This window comes from Triticum urartu, chromosome 3A (genome assembly GCF_056163025.1).
Source record: "Triticum urartu cultivar PI428250 chromosome 3A, HENAU_Tu73, whole genome shotgun sequence".
NCBI classification, from domain to species: domain Eukaryota; kingdom Viridiplantae; phylum Streptophyta; class Magnoliopsida; order Poales; family Poaceae; genus Triticum; species Triticum urartu.
Window position 1 is genome coordinate 691,195,190 of NC_141875.1, and position 19,957 is coordinate 691,215,146.

Here is a 19,957-nt window from a genome sequence, read left to right on the forward strand (position 1 = left end):
GTAGCTACGCGGACGCGAAGTGATGGCAAGTGGCAGCTCTCGGAGACGATCCTGGTTCCTGGCTCGAGGTTGAAGACAACTAGCTGCAGTGGTGAGCTGGGCTGGCTACAGGTGTGTTTCTTTCTGCCTTGTTTTTCTTCTTTTGTTTCATTTTTCTTTAATTTCTCTAGCGAGAGGTAAAAATGTTTAGAAAAAGTCCATCTAACGGTCAAACCCCTTTGACCAGGTGGAAACGGCACGAAGGGGTACTTTTGTGAGAGCATCAGATGGAAGAGGGGTATAGTTGAGCATTGTTTTTATTTAGGAGTAAAGATGAGGTCGAGCCAAAATTAGGGAAGAAATGTAAATGTTCTTATTTTATACGGATCATGCTAGTTCCTTTTTTTATAGTACATAATATTTTTCCCATAGTGCATGAAACACACTTTTTTGATAAAGAAACGGATAACCCATGTACTTCAAGTCTATAAACTGCAAAGAAGCACATTTTTTGACAAACAAAAACAATTTTTTTATGTACTTGAAGTCTATTGGTTGGCAAAGAAACACATAATTCATGTGCTTGAAGCCTATTGGTTGATAAAGAAACACATAATTCAGATACTTGAAGCTTATTGGTTGACAAAGAAACACATAATCCAGGTGCTTGAAGGCTATTGGTTAAGACACCACTTCACAGATCGATGACATGGCATATTGGTCAAGAAAACACGTTCATTGTTTTACACCAAACGAAAAATACTCCATCTCCATCCTTCCTCTCCCCTGCTCCAAGCGCTGGCCTCGCGCTGCGGCTGCAAGTTCCTCTTTTTTTGCCTGCCCGGACGCCGCTCGCCGCTTTTGGCCCGGCCGGTCGTCTACACCCATGCAAATTGCCGTCTCGGGCAAGGATCCGACGCCATCCAAGGAGCCGAAGGGACGTCGCCGCTCCTCACCCGTGGAGCAACGCCGCGGGAAAGGCTCCGGACGGTGCGGAGCCACGCCAGCTGCCGCCGGGACAGTGCACCCTGGTGCGGACCGCTGCAGGCCGCTGTCGGGGGACTGCTCCGTGGTGGAGACCACTAGTAATGTAGAACAAGGAGGAGGGTGAGACCGAGGTCGGCCGGAAGAAGCTTCATCGATGCCTGCGATGCTTTTTGTGTCGCGGAGTTGGATGGTTCTACAACTGCTGGCCCGAGGATCACCCAGGCGCTACTCCTTGGCCAACAAAAACCAGGAATGCAAAGCGCTTGGCTGCGATGCTCATAAACCATGGCCTGGCAAAACAAGTCGGAATCTGGCTTGCGAGTTGTGACCTCCACCGGAGTCGGATCCACAGCACCATCGGACACGGCCGGATACGAATCATGGACGGGACCGGGACGTCGTTTGTTCGATAATCTTGTTGCATTAGCGTAGACATTTGCTCCGAGCAGGGCTCGTAGGAAAGGGCGAACAGGTCAGTGAAGCATATTTCGGCCATTACCGAGGCCGAGGAGAGGGCACCGGGCTATATGCTCGTTCAGGTCCTCTTCGGCGTGAGGACTCGCTTAAGAGCATCTACAGCCGGACGCCTTAAACCCGTCTCATAGTTTGGGTGAGCCGCTCGGCCATTGTCCGGTCGTAAAATTTAAACTCAGACAGTGTCTCATAGTTTGGGTGAGCCGCTCGGCCATTGTCCGGTCGTAAAATTTAAAGTCAGACGGTCCTCTTAAACAGGTCTCAAACGCCCGGGCTGACCGGCATCCCCATATCTAGCCCATATTCCAGGTGCGTCCGTCACGCCAGCCCGGCCCACCCCGACCCCACAAATATCCTCACATCTGGAAAACCCTAGACAACGGTCATCCGAAATCCGCTTCACTCACGTATCCGTCCACTTCACTTCCGATCCCCTCTCTCCAATCCAATGGCCGGCGACGGAACCAGTGGCTGATCCGGTTCAGAATCCGACGGTTCGAACATCAACATGGAGGAGGTGGCCCCCTGCATCGCATTGCGAAGGTCGTTGCTCGAGCAATGCGGCCGTGGCAGCGGCGGATCTTCTTCTTCAGCGCCCGTCGCCCGTCGACGCAGCACCCGCGATGTCGCCGGGCCTTCCCGCCCACCGCGCAGCACCGGCAGCTCTGCCCCGCTCCGCTTCGGCAGCTTCCCTTCGCTCCGCCAGGTACGCCACCTGCCTCCACCGTCCTCTGGTCTATAAGTGGTACCCGGCCATCTTTGGGTCCTCGTGCCCGCGCCAGGGCTGACACGCACGCAGACGCCCGAGTCCGAGGCACGTGCAGCCCGGCACGAGCGGCAGCGGGCGAGGGAGAGGGGGCAGGCAATGTCGGCCTGCCGTTCGCCCTCGAGCGCGTCAGTTGATCCCGAGGCCGCACTCCTCACCTCGGTCCTCCACCGCTCTCTGACAACGGCGGAGATGGATGCCCGGTGCCTCCGCCGAAAGAATGCCACGGCGCTCCGACTCACCATCGAGATGTCGGAGCGCGAGGCAACCAAGAAGGCGTCGGTGAAGGCGAAGGCGGCCCGCCATGCGAAGGAGCAGGACCGCCTGCTCCGTAGGCTGTCGGGCATGCGTTGCAGCTCAGACTCGGACCTGACGGATAGCTCCATTTCCAGCTCCGACGACGACGCGCCTCCGCATGCCGGCGGCTACACGGAGGAGGGGCACAGCCGCGCCGACGACCGGAAGGCGAAGGGGCCGGCGAGGAAATAGTGATTTCCTTCGCCCTTCCTCGTTATGTTTATATTTTAACTATGTTTTAAGTTTGTAGTATGAATTTGCCGTTGAACTCTAATGAACCAGGCTTTTTTTGTCCAGCAATGCTAGTTGCTCTGATGAACTGTGTATTGTTTACGTAGCGTTTGCATGGCTTGTATTGTTATGAGGGTTCGGATATAAGGGACGCAGGTGTGGAAGCCACCAAAATGAGGTGTGCCCGGTCAGTGCCCGTAGACCGGACGCGTCCGCAGACGTTTAAGGATTTGGATTTGCAACCTGCGGCTGTAGATGCTCTAATGTGAGACATGCCCTCATCTCGTGTCCAACACTGTAGCTCCAGTGGCGGAGTTTCAAAGTAAAAATTGGGTGGGCCAGCGCAAAGGAGAGAACGAAAAAAATCTCAAACATGGTAGCCATTAGTCAGTGCACAATAGAACTTGTGTACGAGGACTGTGCCTTTGTGCTTGAAATGATTCGTGTAAACTGAAAAAGGGACGAGGTGTGTGCTTAGAGCATCTCCAGCCGTTGGCCCCTCAGAAGGCGCTAAAAATCGCCTCCTGGGGGTGCACCCGCGCAAAACGCGCGTTGGGGGCGTAATGCCGCCCAGTCGCGGCACCCATGAGATTTTTTTGAACGGCGCAAACACGGCGAGTTCATGCATATTTCGGCGACTTCAAACCAAATTCAACCAAACACGGTGAGGTCATGCATATTTAAAGTATTTTAAAAAAGAAAAAAAACACTACTAGGCCCGCCCGCCGTCTCGCTCTCCTCGCCGGCCGCCGCCCTTGCAGTTCTACATGCCGAGGAGGCTGTAGAACCGCGTGTAGTCGCCGCCGCCGCCGTCGTCGTCGTCCCCGCCTCCGTCGTGGCCGCCGTCCCTGCTGCAACCCTCCCCCGGTTGGCGCGGCGGGTTGGACGGTCCGGGGCGTCCTCGTCGTCGTCGCTGTCGAGGATCACGACGCCGTGCTCGTCCTCGCGCCCACGCTTGCGGGCGGCGATCTCCTCCAGGGCCCGGGTCTGCCGGGTCATCTCCGTCCGGAGGTAGTCGTCGCGCGCCCACCGCAGGGCGTCCGCGTCGGAGAAACCACGCCGGGCTATCTCCTCGTACTCCGGGAGGAGACTGGGCTCCGGCTTGGGCGCGACGAGGGCGAGGCGCCCGGAAGCGGGGGTGGAGTTGGTGATGCGGATACCGGAGCTGCGGGTGCGCCAGCTGACAGGCGTGTCCTGGGGCTCCGGCTTGACGGGGCGGAGGCAGGGAGAGCCGGTCGACCGACCGGACGAGGAGGAGGACGCCTCGGGGTCCATGCGCCTCGGCGTCCACGAGCTCCCACGGCGGCGAGAGAAGGACGGCGGGGAGGGGTACTCCAGCCTCGCGTGTTGCCGCCCTCGATGTACTCGAGGACGGCCTCCAGCGTGCAGCCGGGCACGCCCCATCATCGGCGCCGCCCCTCGGAGTTGAGCCTGCCGGAGGGCACGACGCCGTTGGTGGCCTCGAGCTGCTCGGCGTGACGGCGGCGGAAGTAGGGCTCCCAGAGCGGGCTGTCGGGGACGTAGCGCGGCCCCTCCCTCGCCGCCCGCGGCAGAGGGGCGCGAATACGCGCGATCTCCGCACGACGCGCCACCCCGGTGGGCGGTGGTGGCACCGGGACCCCGCCGGCGCTGATTCTCCACGCCCCGGGCACCCGCATGTCCGGCGAGACCGGGTACTCGGCCTTGTAGAGGAGCCGAGCTTCGTCTTCGTGAAGGTGGCGGCGGCCGAAGCCGTTCGCCGCGGCGCCGTCGCCTGGGAATCGTTCGGCCATTTCTACGAACTGGGACGGCGAGGGGAGAGGGAGGAAGGGGAGATAGGGCGCGTCGGCGGTGGAGACTCTGTGCGTGCCACCGGCGCACTGGGGTCGGCTTATATAGGCGGAGGCGGCGCGAGCACGCGTGGCGGCCTCGTCTACGCCTGGCATGCGCGGGGACACGCGTCGTCACGCCTTCACTGCGTCGGCCGTGAGGCATCAATGGCGGAGGCTGACCGGCGCGGCAGCGCGCAGCAGCTTTGGCATTGATTCGCCGCGGGAAACGAGGCGATGAGGACAACGAAGCGGCGAGAAGCGAGACGAGTCGCTGGCAAGGAGGGCCCGCGGCTCTTTTGCGCCAAAACCGGTTCGCCCGGCGCCCCTGAGCGCCCCCCAGCGCGCCGGGTTTGGATTGGGTCCGCCAGCACCAATTTCAACCTGACCCGGCGAAAATTGGGCCCTTGAGGACGCGACTGAGCCGATTTTTTTACGCCAACAGTCAAAAAGTCACCTGAGAGGCCTTATTGAGGACGCGGCTGGAGATGCTCTTAGGCTGCAGCCTGCAGAAAGTGAAAAAATCTGGGTGGGCAGTTCGGCACCAAGGAAGCTCCGCCCTGTGTAGCTCGCTGGAGTGGTTTGGGGAAGATTTTAGAGACCGGTTCAAACAGGTTTTATAATCTTCCATGTTTTTTGTATTGGTTTCTCTTTATTTTATCTTTTTCAAATACTTGTAAACTTATTTAAGACATGTTGTACTTTTTTCGTATACGTGTGTAACATTTTTTATATATGTTTTTAACATTTTTTTCATATACATGCTGTACAGTCTCAAATACATGTTGAACTTTTATTGAATGCTACAAAACATTTCTTTTACATTACACGAACATTCTTCATATTGTACTGTTACAAAAATTTAACCATCAGAAACATATTTTTGAAATGCATGAAGATTTATTTTAAAATGGTATGAACATTTTTAGAATGGTATATTCGCAAAAAAACATTTTTAGAATGGTACCAAAAACAATTAAAGTATGTGAATATTGTTTGCATTGTATAAACATTTTCTAAACTAAACATATTTTTGAAATGGTATGAACATATTTTTGAAATGCATGAATATGACACGACCTTATCATTGAATGGTGCGAAGCATTTTCCTAAATTAAACTAAAAATATTTTTGCATTTATAAATAATTTTTAACATGCCATGGACAAATATTTCAAATACATGAACATTTTTTAATGCTATCAACATTCTCTAAAAGTTGCAGCAAAAAAAATTCTAAACTAGATGAACATTTATTTAAACGTGTGATGAACATTTTTTAAAATTTATGTAACACATTTTCAATTTAATAAATAGAAATAAAAGAAAAAAAATAGAACGGGACAGGCGCTGGCTGGCCATTTATGAAACACCAGACGCTAGCAGTTCTTCCGTCTCGCTGTGGGCGAGATAAAGAAGGGCACTGGTATACATCGCTTGACGCAATACGTATCGAGCGACCGCTCGCGTTGGATAAAAATGATCAAATTGTTGAAACAAAATTGAGAGCTTGAATTTTTTATGTAAATTTCAAATTTTGATGAATTCAAAGCACATTACTGGATTTAAAAAGTTCATAAATTTGGGAAAATGTTCACGAATTTAAGTAAAATCATTTTAAAAGTTCACAAATTAGAAAATTATTCATGGATACTGAAAAATAATAATTTGAAAACTGTTCTTAAATTCGAAAATATTCATGAATTTTAAAATGTTTGAGAGCTTGAATTTTTATGTAAATTTTTAAAAAGACATGAATTAAAAACTATTCGTGTGTTAAAAAATAAAAAGGGAATACATAAAACAGACGAATAATAAAAGGAAGCAAAAAATTTAAAACCAAAACAGAAACTGGAAAAACAAGAAAACATGGCAGAAAAAAATAAAAATATATATACTTTTGGAACCTTCCCAAAAATGGGCGGAAGGTTCCAGAAGTTTCACCCCACTTTGAAAGCACGGAACGTAGTTGTCTTTCGCGGCCTCCAACCGTCGTTCCCCCTTATGCTCAAAAATTGTCGCAATGGTGTTGTTCTCTTGAGGCCTCGCATGCTAGCCAACCATCGGGGTGATATTGACCGATGGTTGGCTGCATCCATTTGAATTAGGTGTTTGTTGTAAACTTGTAATTACCTCCAAGTTCCCCCCTCCCCGCCTCTCTCAGATTTCCTTTGTCCCTTTGTTGTAACAATATCCCGGGGCCTGCCCTTATGTGAAATGCAAATTCATATGAGGAACACCCTCCCACCCCCCACCCCCCACCCCGAGAACTTTTACAAGGAAACTCTCTGTTACTATAACTTGATAAGATCCATACCAGCAAAAATGGTTTAGATATGGTATTCGAGATATTAAGTTTTTTTCGAAAAGGGGGACTCCCCGGCCTCTGCATCAAAACAATGCATACGGCCACATTTATAAATAAAATAGGTTCAACAAGGTCTTGAGATATTGTCAAGTGAGAAGCCATCAGCATGTCGCTACGTAGCGGGCATAGTTGTGCATCCTTCATGAGTTAAGATTGGGGGAAAATATTTCTCTACAAACTTTAGGCCTTTGACAAACCTTCTACAAGAGGACTAGGACATTCGCTCCTCTCTTGATAAAAGTCTACTTTCACAATTCGGACATTGCAGACTTTATCACCGAAAAATAATCCATAATTTGGTCTACCTGTGATGTAGTTCCTTCGTTGAGACATTGCCTCTTAATTATTGTTAGACATCTTCATCCCCCCCCCCCCTCCTCACCCTGCCCCAGCCTTTTTTTTTGCAGGCAAATCAGAGAGCTTTTATTCAACAAAGGAGTTGTCTCGGCAGCCAGCGAGAAGGCTGCTTACCAAGAAACTAGGAGTCTCGTCAAGCCAACAGTCAGTCACATTCAAAGTTCATGCACATTTTGCACAGAGATGCGCCGGCAAGTTTGCTGACCTGATTACATGCTGAATCTCATCCTACCTCAGCCATTCCCATATGTCCAAGCGGACAGCGCGGACCCCCCATACGCAGCTCATTAGTCGCGAGCAAACATTACGAAGGGCCCGGACACCAATTCATAAGTAAACTATACCTTTTTTACATGCTTCATTTACATATCATAACAATCTTAATATAGGTCACGTACATTCGACCCGGCAAAACCAAAAAGACAACAACGAATCATACCAGCGCAAACACCCTGGATATGTCATCAAACTCTAGATCTAACACCCCCACATGACTAAGACGTCGGAGAAGAAAAACAAGCCTGCCATCCACGAACACGATCCACCATCTTTCAGATGTCGTCGATACAGACCACAATCTGTATCCTCTCCTAGACTACTTCCCAAGCTCTACACCGATGTTGGAGCAAACATCGTCGCAGCAGCAAAGCTTGAGGACACAGGTCCACCACGAGGATGTTGCCGCCCCCGCACCATCATTACTTGAACAGACTGGCTTCCTAATTCATCCCCAACCATAGAACCAATTGTCTTAGAGTAGGATTTGAAGGAACTTTATTCAACGTCGCCATCGCCACCGTCTAAACGAAGACAATGAACAAACTAATAAAAACCTAAACTAAACTGCGAGAGCCTAAAAACGGTCCACACGCGTGGATCTGGTCAACGTGCAGTGTAGAGATAGAAATGATACCAGACACAGTTATAGTAAGAGACGATACCGTACACGCAGCAACACCACCAATCCAGCTATCACATCCACCATACATAGAACCGATTGCACAGTTTTCTTACGTTTCCTCTCTACTAGGGATCAACTCAACTAAACTAAGCAACATCTTCACTGTGCCAGCGATACCAGCCTATACAATTCTTCAAGTCGGACTCATCGCGATACCAAATTCGTCCACCGGATTTGAAGCCACAGGGCGATGCGCTTAGCTGTCACCCGCCCTAAACAGGGTCAGCAGGGCCAGGAACAGATTGATGACGTCAAGGTAGAGCGAGACGGCGGCCCAGACATACTCGTCATACGTGTAACGCTTGATGATGTTGTCTGTGTCATACACAATGTAGCCACTGAAGATGAGTGCCGCCAGTGCGCCATAGATCATGTGAGACAGCTTGCCCATCGGGAAGAGGATCTGCATATTTAAAGAAGCCTTGATCAGTACTTATTGTAGAGTAATAGAGAAGACTGATAAATGGACGAATTTGAAGGGAATTAATGCGAGCCGCATAGGCATCGATCTGACCTGAATGAACCCAAAGACGAGCAACATGATGAGAGAAGCAAACAGGAAAGGACCAAGGAAGCTGAAGTCCTGGCCCCTCTTTGCGGCCCAGAAAGTGTAAGCAGTGAGGCTGAAGACAACCACTGTTGTAAGAATCGCGGCCTCCAGAATGACCTTGCCTGTGAACAGGGCAGACCATTTTAGTTGTTTCTTTATTAAAAAAAAACATCAGCATGACAAAGAACAACACACACACACACACATCACTAAATGAACTAATTGCTTTCTTATCATCTCAAACAGCTCTTTACGAAAGAACCTTCCATGTAAATCTGACAAAACAATAAAAGCATGTGCATGCTAAAATCTGAAGTAAATGGCCACATTGAAGAAGCAAACTATCAGCAACCTTGTGCGATGTGGTACAAGCTAGAATGAACCTCAGAATTGGTACAACCCCAAACACAAATGGATGACAGAAAAACAGAGTGCCTGACAACATAACTTTGTCTAAATCGAAAGATTATGTATTTTCAATCAAATCACTTTCCAATGAGATTAACCGCACATGCATTGAGTACCTTTATATAAGATAACCTATGAAGCATCTATTGTCTTGTCACCATATCATGTGAAAATCCCTTTTACTTCGATAAAAGTTTAAGCTAGTGGTGCAATCTAAACCACATCCTTGCCAAAGACATGTCAACTTGAGAAGGATGGCTGGCTTATTTTGACCAAACGACCCTTCAGATCAAATTGATACTATCAAAACACTATGTATCTTACAACAGATATGGCTGGAAGAAACAGTAAATACATATGCAAGATCCAACCAATGTTCTATGAAAAGCGAAGGTTACTGTTTGCTAATTTCTGAGTTCAAAAAGTAAAAGCTGAAAATAGCAGGTCTTCTCAAAAAGTAATCCTACTGGCTTGCAATATTACAAATGCTTAACTCAGAAAAGCATATCATAAACGGTGACCAACAGCTACAAATTGACCCTCGACAGACTGGGAAAATGCATCAACTATAGTCACATGGACTGCCTGGCAATGTCTACCATTTGCATGGCCATGGCAAATTGACGGATGCCTTAGAATTAGTACAACCCCAAAATGGAGTGGTATGAACGCTGACGCAAACACAAATGGATGACAGGTAAGAGTGCCTGACAACATAACTTCATCTAAATCAAGAGATTATGTATTTCCAATCACTTTAATCCTATGAGATTTAATCAGCACATGCATGGAGTGCCCTTAAATAACCTATTAAGCATCTATTGTCTTGTCACCACACTAGTCTGATATATCATGTGAAAATCCCTTTTATTTTGATACAAGTTTAAGCTAGTCACGCAACCTAAAGCACATCCTTGCCAAAACCGTGCCAACTTTAGCAGGTTGGCTGGCATATTATTGGACCAAACGGCCCTTCAGATCAAACTGATACTATCACAAACACTATGCATCTTACAACAGATAGTGGCCGGAAGAAACAGTAAACAAATATGCAAGATCCAACCAATGTTCTATGAAAAGCGAAGGTTAGTGTTTGCTAATTTCTGAGTTCAAAAAGTAACAGCTGAAAATAGCACATCAAGGTCTTCTCAAAAAGTAATCCTACCAGCTGGCAATATTACAAATGCTCAACTCAGACACGCATATCTCGATCATAAATGGTGACCAACAGCTAAAACTTGGGCCTCAACACAGACCAGGAAAATGCTTCAACTACAGTCACATGGGCTTCCTGTCAGTGTCTACCATTTGCATGGCCATGGCAAACTGGCAGCACATGTATCTGAACCCATGAAGCATCTATTGTCTTGTCACCAGTAGTATGATATATCATGTGAAAATCCCTTTCATTTTGATACAAGTTTAAGCTAGTCACGCAACCTAAAGCACATCCTTGCCAAAACCATGCCAACTTTAGCAGGTTGGCTGGCGTATTATTGGACCAAACGGCACTTCAGATCAAACTGATTTTATCACAACACTATGTATCTTACAACAAATAGTGGCCGGAAGAAACAGTAAACAAATATGCAAGATCCAACCAATGTTCTATGAAAAAAAGCCAAGGTTAGTGTTTGCTAATTTCTGAGTTCAAAAAGTAACAGCTGAAAATAGCAAATCAAGGTCTTCTCAAAAAGTAAGCCTACCAGCTGGCAATATTACAAATGCTTGACTCAGACACGCATATCTCGATCATAAATGGTGACCAACAGCTAAAACTTGGGCCTCAACACAGACCAGGAAAATGCTTCCACGGCAAATTGGCAGCACATGTATCTGAACCCATGAAGCATCTATTGTCTTGTCACCAGTAGTATGATATATCATGTGAAAATCCATTTTATTTCGATAAAAGTTTAAGCTATCGTGCAGCCTAAACCACATCCTTGCCAAAACCATGCCAACATGGGCAGGTCGGCTGGCATATTATTGGACCAAACAGCCCTTCAGATCAAATTGATACTATCACATCACTATGTATCTTACAACAAACAGTGGCAGGAAGAAAAAGTAGATAAATATGTAAGATCCAACCAATGTTCTATGAAAAGCAAAGCTTACTGCTATTTGCTAAATTTCTGAGTTTAAAAACTAACAGCTGAGAAAAGCAAATCAAGGTCTTCTCAGAAAGCAATCCTACGAGCTGGTAATGTTGCAGATGCTTAATTCAGACAAGCATATCATATAAGGTGACTAACAGCTACAACTTGGACCTCAACACAGACTAGTAAAATGCATCAACGATAGTCACATGGGCTGCCTGAGTGTGTACCATTTGCATGGCCATGACAAATTGGCGGCACATGTATTTCTGAACCCAGTTCGCACGCAAACAAAATGCTTCACAACAATAGCTAGTAGGAAACTATCCTATTGCCGTACATAGTAGTGACTAACAAGCTAATAGTGGGAAATTATCTACTAATCGTATGTAAGAACCAATGAATTAACACAACTAATGAGAGGGGCGTTAGAGGGTGCTGATTTACATAAGCATCAGAGCAGAGTGACACGAGAACAAGCTAGGAGCAGAGTACATGGTGAGAAGACAATTACCGCTAGTAAAGGCACATGTCATTCCCACAGCGAAGCTGATAGCCACTGTGAAGACGCCAAGCAGCAGCAGGTTGACTGGGTGCTTCTGGCGGTAGAAGTACAACGGGCACAGCACTGCGTACAAAAATTAACAAGCATTTTAATTAGTACTAACAGATTATACCAGCTGCAAATTTACAAAGCAAGCACCTCCCATTCTAGTCAGGTAAAGCAAAATTAAGAGTAGTACATGGGGCGTTCATGCAAAATTCAGGAATTGTAACTTGTAAGTACAATACATCCATTGCTTTGCGGGGACGCGACGGCATCTCAAAGGTAATAATAGTACAGAGCAGAGCATCTCAAAGGTAATGGAGTAGAGAGCAGAGCACGCAAAGGGAAAGCTAGTCCTGTCCACTCACCACGACCCTCATGACTAAATCGCACGCATACAGTTATCGTTATCGGGTCTAAATTCGTGCGAATTAAGCACCGATATCTAAACGGAAATGCAATAATAAGAAGGGAATATATTCAGAGACGCTCTCGCGGTCGCGGAAACCCTGCCGACAATCGGATCGGACCGAAACCGCAAGGACAAATTCATAACGGAACAGACGGAGGAGTGCTGGTTCGAGGCCTCACCGATGAAGGGGAAGATGATGAGGAAGATGTAGAGCCCGAGGCCGGCGCTGGAGGAGACGAAGAAGTGCGGGATGGCGCGGACCTTGACGACGACGGCGGCGACGACGGCGGTGAGGAGCAGCTGCAGGGAGAGGATGACGTAGATCTTCCGGATGAGCGCCCAGCGCAGCTCGGGGCTCTCCGTCATCCCGGGGTACAGCCCCCGCGTCGGCGCCGCGGTGCCGGTGCCGCCGGAGGTCCCCGCCTCGATGTCGACGCCCTTCTGGTACCCCATCATCTCGCCCCGCCCGGCGGTGCGGTGACCGGGGAAGGGAAGGGAAGCGGCCTCCGGAGTTAGGGTTTTCGCGGGCGTGGCGCAAGGAAGGCGAGAGGGGAGGGAGGGAGGGGAGGAGCAAAGCGAACGGGAACTTGGGGACGAGAAGACTCTAGTGCTCAACCAACCGGTCAGACAGATGCAGGGGGGCGCCGTGGGAATGTTTCCTGGATCTTTCTTAGAAAAAAAATGCGGTTCCGCATACAGGCGGGACCCACACATCTTGTGTGGCTGTGGAGACGGACGTGGTTTTCTCTCGAGCGGTTTCGAATTTTGGATTGGTGGGGAGGGGCGTTGGGGCCCGGTAGGCGGCGAGACGATGATAGACGAGATGGCGTGGAGCGAACCCAGCGGGAGAGACGCGCTTGATTGAGTCGTCGCGCGGTCGACGCGCATGAGCAAGGTCGACTGTGGGCCAGGGCGCGTATAGGGGACTAATGTTTTTCTTTTGGATCTTTTTAGGAGTTTCTTTTCACATGGGAACTATAGATAAAAAAGGAAAAACTCTGCCAGTTTTATCCAATATCACTATGACTATAACTATCTAGCCAAACATCTTACAATATCACAATAACTATCTAGCCAAACATGGCGACAACATGAAGGGCATGTTTGGATGCTCACATGGATTTTGGCCCCTTGCACAAGTGGCCTCGGTGTAATCTGGTTGAAGTAATGCGGGCTTGGAGTCATGTTCTGCAACCCGTTTGACTGCCCACATTTTAATTTTTCAAAGGGAACACTAACCCTTCGACTTGGCTTCCATGTTTGAAAGCCCTGTCGAGCTAGCATGCTAGCTTTGTCTTCCAAATTTGGTCAAGACAAGCATATAGCAAGGGAGCAAACAGTAAATATGCTGTTCTTCTCAAAATTCCATGTCGAGAAGTGAGGAATCCTTTTTGTGCATACTGGGATCCACATGACTAAATCTGCATCATTATGCGGGAGTGTATTGCCACTTCCATGCTTGGAAGTTGTTGAACCCCGGAGAAAAGGGCGATATAGCTAGCAGAAAGTTTTTCCCTCGTTTGAGGATCAAGGTTTTCCAGCGAGTAGGAGTGCTTGGATTGCAATCACTGATCAGTACATGCGCACAGTTAGAGTAGTTCTTGGTTTCCGACAATACTATTGAGCAGTGGCGGAGCGTGAAGCAAAAATGAGGGGGGGCCAACTGGTTCAGATTTATGAAAAAAAATTAGCAAGTAACACCAAGAAAGTGCAAGTTCATGTATGTATCAGGTTAGAATCATTGGAGAATATATATAGCAGTCTAAGAGCACCCAAGCATATTTAGGCATTTAGCAACCTCCTAACCATTTAGCAAAAGACGAATCAAACATGGATAGTTAGACAACATGGAGTACGTGATTCATTCAAGATTTGCTCTCCTCTTCTTCCGATCTTTAAAATCAGCAATTATATCTTCAAAGTTGAATTTTTTTGCAAGTTCCCGTTCAACCTGTATAAGCAAGCTATTGGCGAGGTACTCATCTTCTATTGTGTTGCGCAGCCTTGTCTTGATAATCTTCAAGCTAGAGAATGCACGCTCAGCACTAGCAGTGGAAAACCGGAAGAGTGATAAGCAAACAAATCAACCTATCAACCATGTTATAGATCCTATACCGTCCTGTCACAAAAAGGCATCTACAAAGTGCAATCAAAGTTGTTGGCTTCTTTAGATCTTCATTATTAGAAGCATCTGAAGCAAAATGGTTCAATTCACGCTCCAATGCAATTAGCTCTTGATGTGTAAAATCTGCCGGATAGAACTTCTCGACCATTTTGCATATGTCTTTAGCATTGAAACATGCAAACCCATTTTTTGGTATTAGAGTTACACTAACAGATAAAAGACCCATCACTTTTTCGTTGAATTTCAAATTTAACTCATTCAATTGGCTGTCCAACGTTGCTCGAAATATCTCCACTCAGAAATAATGCACTTTAGTAAAATTATCAGCTTGACGACGAGCACGACCCCCACGTAAAATATATGGCTCATCCATATCAGGAATCTCAATGCCATGATCCATGCAAAACTCAACAACAGTAGTAAAAAAAATCATCCCAACCATTATCTGATCTCAGTTTTTCTAGAAGGGCCTTTGTGGATGAAACTAAACGAATAGCATTCACTATATCCTGTCTTTTCTTTTGCAAAGCTTTCCCAAGCTCTTCACTGATCTCCAATATCTCTCTCATTATACATAGGCCAAACACAAACTCAAAATCGATCAAGTAGTTGTAAGCAGTATCTGCATCAGCTCGGTGTGTACCAGCAGAAGCATCAGAAGCTATAGTTTGTAGAGTAGAACTTACTACGTTGAGCATATCCATAAGGCTAGATATAGAACCCAAGTGTGACCCCCATCGAGTGTCTCCTGGACGCTTTAATGCTTTGATCTGATTCCCCCCTTTGCTTGTCTCAATCTGATCAATTGCAAGTAGACGTGCAATCTCAACAACTTGGGCATCATGTAGCTCATCATGTCGCTTTGACGATGAGTCAACAATGTTTATGATGTAGAGAAGTTTCTGGAAAAATTGGCTAATAGGAACAACATCTCTGGCTGCAGCAACAAGGGCAAGTTGCAGGCGATGTGCATAGCAGTGTACATAATAAGCATACGGACAATCTTTGAGGAAAAGTGCTTGTAATCCATTGAACTCACCCTTCATGTTGCTAGCCCCATCGTATCCTTGGCCACGCAAATTTTGAACATCAAAGCCATTATTGGACAATAAAGCAGACAACTCTTCCTTTAATGTTAGTGCTGTGGAGTTCTTTACATGTATCAGATCAAAGAAGCGTTCTTGTAACAAACCTTCTTTATCGGGGAATCTGAACACTACTGCCATTTGCTCTCTTTTAGAAGCATCACATGTTTCATCCACTAGAATAGAGAATTTTGAATCACCAATCTCTTGGCGGATATACTGCCTAACCTTCAGTGCATAAATACTCAATATCTCCTGTTGAATTTGATGGGATGTGTATTTGCTACACCTAGGAGAATTCTCTAAAACTACGGCTGCGATTTCGGGATTGAATTCTGTGAGAAGCTTTATCAATTCAATGAAGTTCCCTCGATTTCTTGACTCGGGTGTCTCATCATGGCCTCTGAAAGCACAAGACTGGAAGGTGAGCCACTTCACAACTGCAATTGATGTTCTTAACCGCAAAGTATCTCTCTCTTTCTCCTTGTTGTCTTGAACCTTCATACGTTTACTATGTGGGTTGGTTGATCCAAGATAGCATGACAATCTCTCACTGTATTGTTGTGGTGTGAACAAGGACTACATCCAACATGAGCCAAGAACGCACACCTTTCTCCATTTTTAACTTTTTTCCAATGGTCAAAGCCATGAGCAGAAAACACATCAAAACCACTTCGTTTCTTGATGTTTTTGTTGCCTAGGAAGCAGTAAAAACAATAAGCACGATGGCTGCTAGTAGAATATTCTAACCATGATGGAAAATCCTTGAACCAACTGAATTGGAAACGCCGTTGATGCCCAGGTTTTCCAGAAGGTTTGTACTCATTCAGTTTTGGCTGCATAGGACCTAGTTGCATGTATGCTCTTCGCACTTCATCTCTCACATTAGGTGGATATTGCCAAATTTGTGGTCGCAATGCAGGATCTCTCTGCAAGAACTCGACACCTCGAAATATGATAGGCTCATTTGTTTGCCGTTCGTCATTTTCACTCAGCTGTTCTGCTTCTTCATTTTCAGTTTGATGTTGTTCTTCATTCTCAGTATGATACTCGTGTTCAAGCAATGCCAATGGTAGAGATTTAAGAGGCAAAAGACCTTCAACTTCAACAGATGTGTCATCTCTTTTTCTTTTGAAAAATGAATGCATAGTTGTTGCTCTGTTTCTCCCCATTGCTACCTAAATTGGAATTTGCAAACAAATTTTCATCAGCTGAAAAATCATAATTCCACATTTGTTCTTTAACTGGAACTAATCTACTTACTCTAGCAATCTAAAATCAAGAATTTAAGATGGTCTCCAATTAACTTAGCAAGATAGAACTGCAAAAATTAAGATCCACACATAACATACCCTGTTAGGCTGCAGATCCCCCACAAATTTGGCAACCCCCACGAATTTGTTGCTATAGATTGCAGATCCACTTGCACTACTGGAATTCAGAAAGGATTTAGGAGAAAACAGTGAGCATACACAATAAGTAGATGGGGATTTAGGGATTGGATTGGGAGGGGACTCACGTAGTTTATCAGGGAGCCGGGGAAGTAGGGGACTAGTGGAGATGGGAGGATCCAAGGAGGAAGAAGACCTAGCCAGTCAGGGGAGGAGGCGAGGAGCAGTAGCGGTAGAAGTCACCATGTCCCATGGGGGCGACCGGAGGAGCAGTGCGGAGGAGGCGAGGAGCAGTGGAGTGCGGAGGGGGGACAGGCGAACAGAACAGGGATGGGGCAGCTGCTCCCACGTGACGCGCTCACGATCGTTCAGGTAGCGCTCGGCGCCTGGGCCTCTCAGTTTCTCCTGCTACTAGGGCACGAGATGGGTTGTGAGTCCTATAAAAAAAATATTTGGGCTTTTGGAAGGGGTGGCCACAGCCCGGAATTGTCCCCACAACGCTCCGCCAGTGCTATTGAGGTTGTTAGTCCAACTAGTCTTGGTAGTTATAAGGATTAACATATAGTGTGGTTGAAATTGATGAATGCAAGCAAATTAAATTACTGAATCATATTGTAAACAATAAAAAGGAGTTTGATCGAGGTAGAAAGCAATAAGGGGTGAATGGAACGGGAGGATAGACGTAGTGAACGAATTACAATTGTGTATCAATTAAATTACTGTTTTTATGATTACAATTATACATGACACAAATGATTATAAATATTCTAAATTCTGTCAATTGCCTAGCAGTATTTTGTGAACCACACAGTTGCTATGCTTTTGAGAGAGATGCCATGAGTGAACCTATGCCCCCAGGGTCTATTTCTCATCAATACAAAAAGTCTCCACATATGCTCTTTTCATTTGCTCTTTTACTTTCTATCGCTTTGTATATCAATATATGCTTTCAATCTTGTGACTAGCAAGAACAAGGGGAGTGATTACCCCCTTTGCCTTTGTTGGGTGCAAGCAGTTTTGTTTTGTTTGTGTGGAGCTGTCGTTAAAGTTGTTAGTGTGGTGCCTCCCACTGGTTCGATGAATCTGTGTTCTTAACCGAGGAAAAAATTATCTGCTACTGTACTACTTCACCCTTCCTCTTCGGGGAAATCCAACAACTCCATCATGAGCAGCACGCAGACGGACTTGATCCGGCGGGAATCCACTGCGTCTGCACAAATGGCACTTGGATCTGCCTGGAGCTGCATGACCGCCACCTTGTCGGACACAGTGCGATCTGTTGGCGCCCACCCCAGGGGTGGTGACGCAACCCTTTCGGGGCGCGTCCTCCCGTCGGGCACTAAGTCGGAGGTAAATGCATATGGCTCGTCCACTACGAACGCGAGACATGCCCGTCGTGTGACGTAGAGGGTGCGGGAGGCCGCGGTAGCCCTCGAGGCCCACCCGTCCTCATCCATCATCGATCTCACCTCCACCGACGATGTCAAGGCCATGGGAACCGATGAGGAATAGTAGAGAATGGGAGACGGTGGCAACTCGTGACCCATATGGGCCAGTCGTGTCCCATGTCCTACTCTTCCTCGCCAGCAACCGGGCATTCAGTTCCCGGGGCTCGCGGTCATCAGGCAAGGGCAGGGAAGGGAACAACAAGGACTTGGAGGACGGCCGTGTGCAAAGATTTAGAGTAGGTTTTACATTGCAAGTAATTGTATGGATTTGAGGATTTGCTAATGATGTATCCGATTGTGGAAAAGCGAACTTTTGAGGAGTGACCTGTCACCGTTCGCAGGTATTTAGGGGGTCATATTAGCTAGGTTTGTCTGTAGTTGCTCTTATCATACCACAATTCTTTTGAACCTGACGAGTGCCCGCAAGGGTCAGTGTCGCCAGATCTGTCGGTTCTTATCGGATGTTGGCAGTTGTTATGTCTATCAAGGAAAGCAGTTGACTGGTTATTGATGTGGCAACGTCGACCTCTTCGATTGTTTTCTTCTGTGACAAGGTCTGGTTTATACAACCCTCTTGATTGGAGGCGAATGGGTGCAAGTTCGTGTTGCCTGAGGTGTCGCCCCAACTGATGTTCCTATAGCGGTCACTGATCTCGTTGTTAGTCGGGAGCAACTATCGTAGTCTTCAAAGCATTGTACTTCCCGCAAAAAAGGCTTCAAAGCATTGTACATCGAGCGCATTTGTAGGTTTCCCTACCTTTTAATGTCTGTTTAGTGTAATTTCCAAGCTCCGACAGGTGACAAACAAGTGAATGAAGAAGACGACCAGTGTGATTTATGTTGTAATTTTAAATTTTATAGGTCATTTTGTATCTGGTTGTCCTTTGATTATATTGTCTACTCGAAGGGAGTATCATATATGAGATGGACTTTGGGAGTATTCTCTCCGGAGAAAAATGTCAATTCATGAAAGCTTCTTTGGCACCCATCATTTGTGTCTGAATTCGCGGAATTCATTTACGAATCCCAACATGAACAAGTTTGTCTACCCAGGAATTTGGCCTGTAAAATCATTCCACATATCCAGCTGATTGAAACGCGATGAAAAACCAAATCCCGTCCAACACCTTGTCGTTTCACAAATCTGCTCACACCGGACGCCCTTATCTCGTCCCCGATGCCCGCGTCTCCTTGAACCACCACCATGCACGAGTTCCGCCGCCGCCGGAATCCATCACCACCGGCAGGGCGTCCCCATCTCCTGAACATTCTTAATTGCCATATGGGACGGTCGCTTTAGGGGAGGCCGGGAGTGGGGGCTGCCCTCACGAAGGCGACGGCGAGGGCATCCTGAACAAACACTGGTGAGATGGTGATGCAAGGAAGGATTTGATCCATTCGCCACTTCAAGAGCAAAGTGGAAGCAGTAGGGGGAGTTGATGCTACGTCACCAAGTTTAAGGATCGCGACAACTATCGCCGTGGAAGCCACCGTGAGCAAAACATTGTTGTATGTGTGAACAACATAATATTGTTGCTTATTTGTGTTGGTAAGGATTTCACTTCAAATCCTAGCGTCAGCAAAACATATACTACTTCGTCCCATAATATAAGACGTTTTTGTAAGCTAACAAAGTTAACAAAAACACCTTATATTGTGGGA

General features: G+C 46.9%; 1 protein-coding gene and 1 pseudogene across 1 annotated transcript; both read right to left on the reverse strand.

Moving 5' to 3' along the window:
- Positions 1 to 8,161: 8,161 nt before the first annotated feature.
- Positions 8,162 to 12,826, reverse strand: LOC125546012 (protein LIFEGUARD 2). Its single transcript, XM_048710085.2, has 4 exons — positions 12,426 to 12,826; positions 11,802 to 11,915; positions 8,742 to 8,899; positions 8,162 to 8,630 (listed from the first exon to the last, which is right to left on the reverse strand). Exons 1-4 carry the CDS (start codon positions 12,700 to 12,702, stop codon positions 8,424 to 8,426), a joined length of 756 nt encoding a protein of 251 aa, XP_048566042.1. The 5' UTR covers positions 12,703 to 12,826; the 3' UTR covers positions 8,162 to 8,423.
- Positions 12,827 to 14,107: 1,281 nt separating this feature from the next.
- Positions 14,108 to 18,340, reverse strand: LOC125549269 (uncharacterized; annotated as a pseudogene).
- Positions 18,341 to 19,957: the final 1,617 nt, after the last annotated feature.